Source organism: Notolepis coatsorum (assembly GCF_963971535.1).
Source record: "Notolepis coatsorum genome assembly, chromosome: 15".
NCBI classification, from domain to species: domain Eukaryota; kingdom Metazoa; phylum Chordata; class Actinopteri; order Aulopiformes; family Paralepididae; genus Notolepis; species Notolepis coatsorum.
Genome location: NC_140179.1, coordinates 13,055,607 through 13,068,329, shown reverse-complemented (window position 1 = coordinate 13,068,329; position 12,723 = coordinate 13,055,607). Strand labels below are relative to the sequence as shown.

The 12,723-nt window shown below is 43.4% G+C and overlaps 1 protein-coding gene across 1 annotated transcript in view; it reads left to right on the top strand.

Annotated features, from left to right (window-relative positions):
• Positions 1–12,723, top strand: part of gata4 (GATA binding protein 4) — a gene marked incomplete at both ends in the record, with an annotated part of 32,007 nt that overhangs the window by 16,661 nt on the left and 2,623 nt on the right. Inside the window, 4 exons of the mRNA XM_084330205.1 lie at positions 1,428–1,594; positions 6,652–6,777; positions 7,015–7,096; positions 10,318–10,463. Of these exons, the coding sequence (XP_084186331.1) occupies positions 1,428–1,594; positions 6,652–6,777; positions 7,015–7,096; positions 10,318–10,463 (521 nt within the window). The remainder of the gene's footprint in view (positions 1–1,427; positions 1,595–6,651; positions 6,778–7,014; positions 7,097–10,317; positions 10,464–12,723) is intronic.

The window sequence follows — 12,723 nt, the reverse complement described above, 5'->3', positions numbered from 1 at the left end:
GACACTATGCAGAATGAAACTCATTTGAGTATTAAAAACTCAAACATTTACAGGTATGCAAAGGCGGGGTCTCTAATTCGTCGTCGATGTAACAGCTCCACATTATACCCGATGGCATCAAAAGATAAGACAAGATATTCCTTTATTGATCCCGTTGGGAAATTCTGGCATCATAGCAGCATGAGAGAGGGGGAGGGGAAGTACAGGTATGGGCAGGGTAATAGTAGAAAAACATATCATTAACTCTGAATATAAAAATACAAGAAAAATAAACAGTGTAAACAATATAATTAACTCTGAATATTAAAAAAAAATTATAATCTTTGCTACATCACTGGTTTCGGTCTTTTTTCTTTTCTTTTCTTTTTTTAAACAATAGTTTATGTTTATTTTTTGCACTTGACAAAAGCTATTCTTCCTGGGGTACGGCAACTATGCCGTGACTACTCTTGTAGTTTTCTTGTTTCAAGAAACATGAGATTGTAGTTCAATGCAGCATTAAATGACTTGTTTAGAGGGCGATTCACATTGCAGTGCTATAGGCCTAAAAACCATAATTCTTTATTTTGGAACTAGAGTTCAGTAGGAAGTTCATCTCTGCTGCATGGAACGTAGAGAATCGTGTTTCAGGGGAAATTCAGTCAAGAGACAGTAGCCTAGATTGGCCCAGTGGATCTGCCTCATTAGGCGCTGCTGTGGAAACAAGGTTGATGGAAATGTGGAAACATGAATGAGTTATTTCATGTTTTTTTTTTGTTTTTTTACAACATCACACACAACATTGACATCAATAATAATAATAATGACAAGACAATAAAAATAATAGTTACAAGAACCCACCCACCACCCTGAAGTATCCCCCCCCCCCCCCCCATAAAGGACATAGTCACTCTCTCGCTCCCCCCCCCCCTCCCCATCCCAGGACCTTAACATGAGCTATGTACAGAATTCAGTATTCGAGGGTTATACACGCTCCTTCATTGAGAGACTTCTTTTTTTTTTGTATTTTATTTTTTTATTATTTTTTAAACAAACACATAAACAACACACGATTAGATATACAAGCATTGTAAAACAGTGTACATCAGTTAACTCATCGTTTGGATAAATGTCTTATACAAGATATACCCCTAATACCTGCTATCTATTCCCCTACACACATGCTCTTGCTCGCACCCCCCGCCCTGGACCCCCCCATGGATAATCCATCCATTATCCTTCGCTCCTAACCAAACACTACCATTAAATGCTAGCTTTTATTCTCTCCACCACTTCAAACTTCATTGAGAGACTTCTATAGTTTCTAATGTAACATTGTTGGCTGTAAATAGAAAATAACAAGGTGAGCCCTGTAAACACTTGATTTCATCTTTTTAAATGTATCTGTTTTCTCTCTCTGTGTCTTTCTCTTTCTTGTCCTCTCTCAGAAATGTATGATGACTTTGCGGAGGGGCGCGAGTGTGTGAACTGCGGGGCCATGTCGACCCCCCTGTGGAGACGGGATGGTACGGGCCACTACCTTTGCAACGCCTGCGGACTGTACCACAAGATGAATGGCATCAACAGGCCGCTTATCAAACCCCAGAGGAGACTGGTAGGTGACAGTAGATATAGATGTGATACAGTATCATCAAACTCAAACTGGCATTTTCAAATATTTGTGAGAAATATGACAATGTTCTTTTAATAATCACTTTATGTAACGGTTGTGCTATAGCCAGAACCCAGGTGCAGATACAAACAGGCAGAGACGATGTTGAATCAGAGAAAACCCAAACTGCGGGTATATTAACCCTTGTGCCTTCCTCCCCAAATAGGGAGATCATGATGCTTAAAGCACGAAAGTGTGCATCAAGTTCAAGGTCATATAATTTAAAAATCTTTATATTTTTTAAATGTTTTTTTCCACGTTTACCACTAAGAGCCTAACCTCAAGATATCTATAAAAGATACAAATATTTCTGAATTTTAACCACTTATATTCCCGTTTGTTTGATAATAACTGCCTTTTTATGAAAAAAAAGGCACAAAACGGCATATTCATAATGTTTATATACGTTTTCGACACCATATTTCAGCATGGCAAACCAGCGCAAAGTCCTTGTGAATAAGCTAATGTCCTGGTTTAGAAAAATAATTGACTCATTTGGTCAGGAATAGCCGAAACGCTAACGTTAGTAAGCACTAGTTATTGCATATATTTAGTAAGTAAGTAAGTAAGTAAGTAAGTAAGTAAGTATTTATAAAGCACCTTTCATACATGTCATGTAGCTCAAAGTGCTGTACACAAACATAGGCATATATAACGATAAAAGCAATAAAGTCACAGTGATCAGTTAAGATCAATGTTTAAAAAAAAAAAAAAATAATAATAATAATAATAATAATAATAATAATAATAATAATAATAATAATAATTAATAATAATAATAATAATAATAATAATAATAATAATAATAATAATAATAATAATAATAATAATAACGTAAAAATGAAAATAACGTAAAAATGAAAACATGAAAACAGTCATTTGCTTACCAGTTTGGGAGAACAGGTCCGCACAAACATGTCCGCTCAGTAGCAACCGGAAGTAGGAAATGCACTAAACCAATGCACTTGTACGATAGGTAGCAATGTTAGCTCTTATAACGCTAGTGTAGTTACGTTTTTATTAGTGGTCAGAGTTGGGTCCACAGGACTTATCCAAGCCCCATGGATCCATCAGTGGCCGCGTATTGTGTGCGTTTACAGCGGGGATACAGTGCAGGGTCGCCCGCCATAATCTGAAGAGACGAGCGCTGTTTACTCAACGCCCACAGCCCCTCCCAAGCAGAGCGAGCTCAGTGAGGAGCCGGGGGGCGTGTATCCTTTCCGCAACGGAATTCGGTTTCTGGGTTCCTCTGATTGGCCGCGACCCCCACGTGACCCGCCCCCCTATCCACCGCTCTGGCGCTGCCGCGGACTCGCTCGCTTCCTCAATTTATACGCATGGAAGTATTGACTGAATGAATGAATGAAAACTTTATTTAACAGATTGCAGAATGGGTACAATACAGTACGGCTCAATACACACAATTGTTAAGGGGATGCATACCAGAGAAAGACGTTTGTCTTGTTTACATCAGGGTCCTCCATTTTCAATTCATATAGAACGATTACGCCGTAACAAATCATTAAAAAATATATACCGTTAACTGGAATATGTTGTGCCTTTACACATATGTTGGATTATGTAATTGGTTTGTTATGACAAACAAATAAAAAAATCGCGATTTACCCGCTGGCTACAACAACACACAGTGATCGCTGAGCTCTGGCTCTGACTACATGCAGTCACTGAGTGTTGTTGTAGCCAGCGGGTAAATCGCGATTTTTTTATTTGTTTGTCATGACAAACCAATTACAGTGCAACACGGCCGACCGGGGTTCGACTCCCGGACCCGGTGATCTTTGCCGAATGTCTTCCCTGGTCTATCTCCCATTTCCTCCTCTCTCTCTCTCTCTACCGGACTGCCCGGTAGCAAAAATCAATAAAAACCTACAAAAACATAACTTGTCCAAAAGGACAAGTAACATTTAAGAAAAGGGAGAATACGGTAACCAGGTTCTCAAACAGTCCAGGGAGTTGGTGAGTAACAGGGGAGTCAGACAAGCAGGGGATTGTGACCGGGGCTCGGTTCTCAGACAGTCAAATCAAATCAAATCAAATGTATTTGTAAGGCCTGACAACACGCGTTAATGTCCCCATGGGCCGGACACGTCTTCTTTAAACAAGTCAAGAAGAAACATCACAATAAATCAAGAACAAAACAAAAACACCACGAAAATTCAAAATAAAATGTCAAATGAATAAATGAAGGCAACACTCCCAGACATACCCCACGCGAAGGTAAGGAAAAACTCACTAAAAACCTAGCAATAGGAAAAAAGCACCACAGGCAATGTGGAGGAGAGAAACCTTAGAAGGGCCGTTCAAGGGGGATCTCCCTTCTTAGATGTCGGTGATAGTAGTGTTGCTATAAAACAGGCGGAACAGTTGATAAGCATGTACATATCTACATGTAATGAAACACAGATAAGTACATGCAATATCAACTGGGGTACATAAGAACATATTGAAAGATTGAAAATAGAATAGAGCTGATCCAAACGGATCCATTTGAAGTATGGGGGCCGCGTAGAGAGGATCGCATCCTCCTGGCCATCATCACGGGACGTCCACTACTCCGGTCATCACCACGAGACATCCACTCACAGGGAGACAGGGAGACGGTGACAGGCGTTAGACAGTACGCATGTTCGTGGTGGGTGGACATAGCAATAGATACATGTAGTAAGCATATATGTGAATAGAATAGAAGTACTTAACCCAGCACTGAACTAGAACAGGCATGTTTTTTTTTTAGAAGTTGTAGGTCGGACAGAAGACGGTATGAAGCTGATCCATGACCTCAATGGTGCACATAACCAATGTGGGAGTAGAACCGTCACTGCAATCTTGGCCATCACACCGAGACATCCACCACCTTTGTCAACACTACGAGACAACCACTCAGAGAGATGGGGAGATGGGGGGCAGGAGTTATAGAGTTCCCATGTTTGTAGTGGGCGGAGTTGGAGCAATAAATACATGTAGTGGGCATAGCCCTATATATGCATACATGGTGACAATAGAATCAAAGTATATAAGACAATTGTGAAATTAAGTAACGGATAGAACTAAGAACTACTGCAAGCGTATGTAAACAGGATGAGATACAAGACGATGGTTCAGGGCTATATGCCCCGGGGGGCACGAGAAACCACTCAGAATAGGTCAAGGCAGAGCAGGTAAGGTTCAACACTGCAGGCCAGACAGAAGGCGGTATGAAGCTGGTCCATGGGACCGGTGGTAGAAGGTCACTGGAATGTCTATATCGATAAATTCACTCAGAGACCGTCCAGGGAGTAGGCGAGTAGCAGGGTAGTCAGACAAGCCGGGGGGGGGGGGGGGGGGGGTCGTAACCGGGATCGGGTTCTCACACAGTCCAGGCGGTTCACACGGAGAAGAGTAGTCGGGCAGGTTGAAGGTCAAACACGGAGATCCAGAACTCTGGAGCAAGGTGTGGAGCCAGGTAGAGGACTGTGAGCAAAGGAGGACAAGACAGGTTAGACAAAGCAAACGAACAAGGACTGACATGAGAACGAGCAATACTATAAGGACTGACTGGTAAATGAGAAACTACGATCTGGCAGCATCATGACATCTGAGCCAGGTCTAAAAATAGGAAGGGCAATCAGCCGGTAGATGTCAATCAGCTGCTCCTCCGGTCTTCACACACCTGCACCCCATCCTGTACTTAGGAGAGAGAGGGAGAGTAGCTAGGCCGGGATAGAGTGAGTAAAGCCAAGGGTTACAGAAGCCTGGAGGCTCGATTCAATATATAAAACAATTATTATGACAAAACAGATGATAAACAGTAAATATGGACGTATTTCCCTATAGTGAATGATTCAGAGGTTTATTGCATACTATGTGTTTTCTTTGGTGGAACAATTTCTTACGTGAAAAGTGATATTCTTAAATTCCCCTTAAACTCCCACAAATTTCAGTTTCCCTTTAAATATCAACTTAATTTTAATTAAAACCCATGACCTCACCCCGATTTCCCTGATCTCTTCCCTTAACCACTCCCCGCTACTTAGTAGGGATGGGCAAAACTCACAAAATTGCTATTCAATAGTCACTGGGGAACTATTAGAATACTAATCGAACGTGAGATAATCAAACAAATGAGCAAGCTGGCTGCTGTCATTGCTAACAGCTAGATATTTAGTTGCAGCAGTCTAACGTTATTTTTATTTCCAAGAACAAAAGCATGAATTCATTCAGATAATCTAACAAGCAAGCTAGCTGGCTGCTAACAGCTAACCTCGTTCCCAGTTTTATCTCCGTGAGATAAAGCCTGGTAAAGCACTACTGCCGAAAGTGTGTATGGGGTAGAATTTCCTGAGTATGTACTTCCCCTGGAAGCTGCCTCCGAACGGACCAAACTTTTCCCGAATCCTGTCGGCAAACAAGCTATAGAACGTCCCGGTCATGTAGTAAATTCTTCAGGCAAAGCCGTTGCAGTGGCTTAAACGAGGAAATATTGTGCACTTCACACGTTTCTATAATTGTTTTGTCGAAACCGGAAAGCCTGTAGCCTGTACTTCCTGTACTTCTGTTTAGACACTTTAGGAGGCATATCTTTACCAGCCTACTGTAGCTAACAGCTAACAACTAGCGGAGCAGGTGACGGTAAAGCATTAATTCTGAACGTTACAGATGCTTGAAATGTGTGAACTTAATGTGAAACAACATGGCAAACATACAAAACATTGCCACCATCTGACATCTCCAGTCTCTCTTTCTTCATCTTTTTTTTCCTGTTCTCCCAGCTGTTACCAGACTGCTATGTTACCTGGCTAGCTAGCAAGCTGTACCCAGCATGCCGTTCAGCGGTGTAACAGTTTTTTTTAGACAAAAAATTCACATAAACTATACGCTAACATCTTCAATTGTCCATATTCAGGAACCTAACCTGGGCATGACAATGGGATGCTGGATATGGATGCTACCTATTTTTACAGCCTGTGCCATTGACACTCATGTCCTTCCTTCCCACCCAGTCGGCGTCGAGGAGAGTGGGCCTGTCCTGCACCAACTGTCACACCACCACCACCACCCTCTGGAGACGAAACGCTGAGGGAGAGCCTGTCTGCAATGCCTGTGGTCTCTACATGAAACTCCATGGGGTGAGGGAGAGAGAGAGAGAGAGAGAGAGAGAGAGAGAGAGAGAGAGAGAGAGAGAGAGAGAGAGAGAGAGAGAGAGAGAGAGAGAGAGAGAGAGAGAGAGAGAGAGAGAGAGGGGATGGCATGTGACAAAGGTTAAAGGTCAGATAAATGACTACAAAGTCGACTTTTAGCTTTGGCAATAATATGGTCTGCAGGTTAATTAAAGGTCATTGCTCTGTGTCGCTGTGTGTGAGCAGGTCCCTCGACCCCTGGCCATGAAGAAGGAGGGGATTCAGACCCGCAAACGCAAACCCAAGAACCTCAACAAGTCCCAAACTGGTCAGTTTCAGAACCTGTGTGTGTTGATTGAATTGATTGATTGAAAACTTTATTAACAGATTGCAGAATGGGTACAGTACAGTACAGCTCAATACATACAATTGTTAAGGGGATGCAGACCAGAGAAAGACTTTCGTCTTGTTTACATCAGGGTCCCCCATTTTCAATGTGTGTGTGTGTGTGTGTGTGTGTGTGTGTGTGTGTGTGTCTGTGTGTGTGTGTGTGTGTGTGCGTGTGTGTGTGTACGTGTGTGTACGTGTGTGTGTGTGTGTGTGTGTGTGTGTGTGTGTGTGTGTGTATGTGTGTGTGTGTGTGTGTGTGTATGTGTGTGTGTGTGTGTGTGTGTATGTGTGTGTGTGTGTGTGTATGTGTGTGTGTGCTCATTTCTGGCCAACAGCTAGGGTAGCTAGGTCTATATCCACTTCCATTCATTTGTGCTAAGCTAATCCAATCCAATCCAACTTTATTTATAAAGCGCTTTAACAGCCACAGGGGCACAAAGTGCTGTACAGAGGCAGCATACTAAAAATAGATAAAAGAACAAGAGTGCTAAAAAGGGGGGAAAAAAAGATAAACATAGCCAAAGATAAACATAGCAAACAATAAAAAGTACTTAAAAGTATTTAAAACCAAAGGACACAGTAACAAAACGATACAACAATAACACAATAAAACAATAAGATCATAAAATCAACTAGCTACTGTACATGGTGTCGAAAGCCAGAGAGAAAAGGTGGGTCTTAAGGAGGCCTTTAAAACGGGGCAGTGATGAGGCCCGCCTAATCTGCAGCGGCAGCTCGTTCCACATTTTAGGGGCGACAACAGAGAAAGCACGGTCCCCCAGTGTCGGCGCCATGGGGGGGCATTCGCGGGCCATGCCCCCCCAGATGGCGCACTGTGCCCCTCCAAACGTCATGGGCAATTATTATATTTCATACTGTTTAATTTGTGTGTGTGTGTGCACGAGACGCGAGTGTGTTTGTGACGTGAGAAAGAAAGAGCGAGCGAATTGGAGACGAAATCGCGCACGACACTGTCCTGATATGACGCAGCGCGTGTCCGAGTGTGTCTGTGTGTGTGTGTTACCTGGGTTGGAAGCACACGGGGGCAAAGCAGCCTGCGATTCTCAACCAATAAAAAGTGTTTAGGGGCGGGACTCTGCCGCGTAATCGCTCAACTAGAGACACAGTGAGCGAATATTTGAGGGGTGAACGACATCGCTGCTCAGTTCACTGTCGCTCGCGGCAGCCGGCAGGTCAGGATTGAAACGAATACATTTTAATAACTTTTTCTCGCTCGCTCGCTCGTGTCGCTCTATGTCAGGAAGGGGTGTGCGCACTCATGTTTTGAAAAGTGTGTTGGTTTGCGTGAAATTCGTGAAGCCTATATTTTATTTAGGGAATGTATGCTCCCCCGAAATTACCATATGCCCCCCCGTTAAATGGGTTCTGGCGCCGACTCTGCGGTCCCCCCTGAGCTTATGCCTAGTTTGAGGGTAGCTTGCAGCCAGATAGCGTTCTACTGAACGAACGGAGAGGACATTGGTATCTATATCGGCCTGTCTGACTCTGGAGTAGACTGTAAGCACATTTCCCATAATGTTGGCGTGTTCCTTTAAGGGGGACTTATAATTGCATGAATATGTATTTGTATTTCAGTGTGTACGTTTTTTAATGCAGGAGCCTCTGATTGAGTCAATGTCAATGTCAATGTCTACTACGTCTGCTGTTGTGGCTGTTCTTTACTTTATGTGACCGACTGTACGTTGGATGACTGTGTGTCTGTTACGATGGATGATTAGATAGATTGTACTTTATTGTCATTATATTTGCATACAACGAGATTTGGGACTCAAACTTAAGGTGCAGTAATAAAATCACGCAAGTAATAAAAGAGAAACATAAAATACTATACAGAAACATAAAATACTATACAGAAACATAAAATACTATACAAGAAACATGAAATACTATATAAGAAACATTAAATATACAAGAAACATTAAATACTATACAGAAACATAAAATACTATACAAGAAACATTAAATACTATACAAGAAACATTAAATACTATACAAGAAACATAAATACTATACAGAAACATAAAATACTATACAGAAACATAAAATACTATACAGGCGACATTAAATACTATACAAGAAACATAAAATACTATACAGAAACATAAAATACTATAAAAGAAACATAAAATACTATACAGAAACATAAAATACTATACAGGAAACATTAAATACTATACAAGAAACATAAAATACTATACAAGAAACATAAAATACTATACAAGAAACATAAAATACTATACAAGAAACATAAAATACTATACAATAGGACAATGTTACAATACTGTACAATATACAAAATAGCAACAATACACAAATAACAATCACAGTGTCAGACTGTGTGTCTGTTAGGATGGATGATGTGTGTCTGTTAGGAATGATGGATGATGTGTGTCTGTTAGGATGGATGATGTGTCTGTTAGGATGGATGATGTGTGTCTGTTAGGATGGATGATGTGTGTCTGTTAGGATGGATGATGTGTGTCTGTTAGGATGGATGATGTGTGTCTGTTAGGATGGATGATGTGTGTCTGTTAGGATGGATGACAGTGTCTATACGATGGATGACTGTGTCTATACGATAGGGCTGTCCCCGACTAAGGATTTGTAGTCGACTTGTAGTCGCCAAAATTAGCCGATAGTCGACTTTTAGTCGACTATGAAAAAAAGAAAAAAAAAGTATGAAAGACATTTTATAGTTATTTTTTTTCCTTTTTTTTAATCATTCCATTTGGGCTGTGGGGGTGCTTAATGTCTGAAGGAGTCAACTGAAGGCTTCCTGCCTCTGCGAAAGCATGCAATTGGTCCACTGATGGATACATCTTGATATTTGTCTAGTCTAGTGTGTTCATTAGACGGGTGAAATCCTTTTTCAGTGCCTCTGTGCCTGTTTTCTTAGGCAGTTAGCCTCTGGTATGCGCACCATTAGCGTTAGCCACGCTTCTAGGCCTCTTTTATTTTTGGAAAGCATGATAAAAAAAATTATAATAATAAAAAATTATAATTATTTTGTATATATTTTTTTGCATTCGACTAAGAGGTTGGCAGTCGACTATTCGACTAATCGGGCTCAGCCCTACTATACGATAGAATAGATGACTGTATGCGGTGGATGACGGTGTGTCTGTGTCTGTGCTGCAGGAGCTCCAGGAGGCTGTGACGGCACCCCGGTCGCCCCCAGCAGCAGCATCACTCCCCGGACGCCCGGCAGCTCAGAGGAGCCTCGTCAGATCAAGACGGAGCCGGAGACGCTCAGCCTGTACACACACCACAGCACACACACACAGGTAGAGTACACACACCACAGCACACACACACAGGTAGAGTACACACACCACAGCACACACACACAGGTAGAGTACACACACCACAGCACACACACACAGGTAGAGTACACACACCACAGCACACACACACAGGTAGAGTACACACACCACAGCACACACACACAGGTAGAGTACACACACCACAGCACACACACACAGGTAGAGTACACACACCACAGCACACACACACACACAGGTAGAGTACACACACCACAGCACACACACACAGGTAGAGTACACACACCACAGCACACACACAGGTAGAGTACACACACCACAGCACACACACACAGGTAGAGTACACACACCACAGCACACACACACACACAGGTAGAGTACACACACCACACCACACACACACAGGTAGAGTACACACACCACACCACACACACACAGGTAGAGTACACACACCACAGCACACACACACAGGTAGAGTACACACACCACAGCACACACACACAGGTAGAGTACACACACCACAGCACACACACACAGGTAGAGTACACACACCACAGCACACACACACACACACACACACACACACACAGGTAGAGTACACACACCACAGCACACACACACACACACAGGTAGAGTACACACACCACAACACACACACACAGGTAGAGTACACACACCACAGCACACACACACAGGTAGAGTGCACACACCACAGCACACACACACAGGTAGAGTACACACACCACACCACAGCACACACACACACAGGTAGAGTACACACACCACAGCACACACACACAGGTAGAGTACACACACCACAGCACACACACACAGGTAGAGTACACACACCACAGCACAGCACACACACACACAGGTAGAGTACACACACCACAGCACACACACAGGTAGAGTACACACACCACACCACAGCACACACACACACAGGTAGAGTACACACACCACAGCACACACACACAGGTAGAGTACACACACCACAGCACACACACACAGGTAGAGTACACACACCACAGCACACACACACAGGTAGAGTACACACACCACAGAACACACACACAGGTAGAGTATACACACCACAGCACACACACACAAGTAGATACACACCACAGCACACACACAGGTAGAGTACACACACCACACCACAGCACACACACACACACACACACACACACACATACAGGTAGAGTACACACAGCACACACACACACAGGTAGAGTACACACACCACAGCACACACACACAGGTAGAGTACACACACCACAGCACACACACACACACAGGTAGAGTACACACACCACAGCACACACACACACACAGGTAGAGTACACACACCACAGCACACACACACAGGTAGAGTACACACACCACAGCACACACACACAGGTAGAGTACACACACCACAGCACACACACACAGGTAGAGTACACACACCACAGCACACACACAGGTAGAGTACACACACCACAGCACACACACACAGGTAGAGTACACACACCACAGCACACACACAGGTAGAGTACACACACCACAGCACACACACAGGTAGAGTACACACACCACACCACAGCACACACACACAGGTAGAGTACACACACCACAGCACACACACACAGGTAGAGTACACACACCACAGCACACACACACAGGTAGAGTACACACACCACAGCACACACACACAGGTAGAGTACACACACCACAGCACACACACACAGGTAGAGTACACACACCACAGCACACACACACAAGTAGATACACACCACAGCACACACACAGGTAGAGTACACAGTCACACACCACAGCACACACACACAGGTAGAGTACACACACCACAGAACACACACACAGGTAGAGTACACACACCACAGCACACACACACAGGTAGAGTACACACACCACAGCACACACACACAAGTAGATACACACCACAGCACACACACAGGTAGAGTACACAGTCACACACCACAGCACACACACACAGGTAGAGTACACACACCACAGAACACACACACAGGTAGAGTATACACACCACAGCACACACACACAAGTAGATACACACCACAGCACACACACAGGTAGAGTACACAGTCACACACCACAGCACACACACACAGGTAGAGTACACACACCACAGAACACACACACAGGTAGAGTACACACACCACAGCACACACACACAGGTAGAGTACACACACCACAGAACACACACACAGGTAGAGTATACACACCACAGCACACACACACAGGT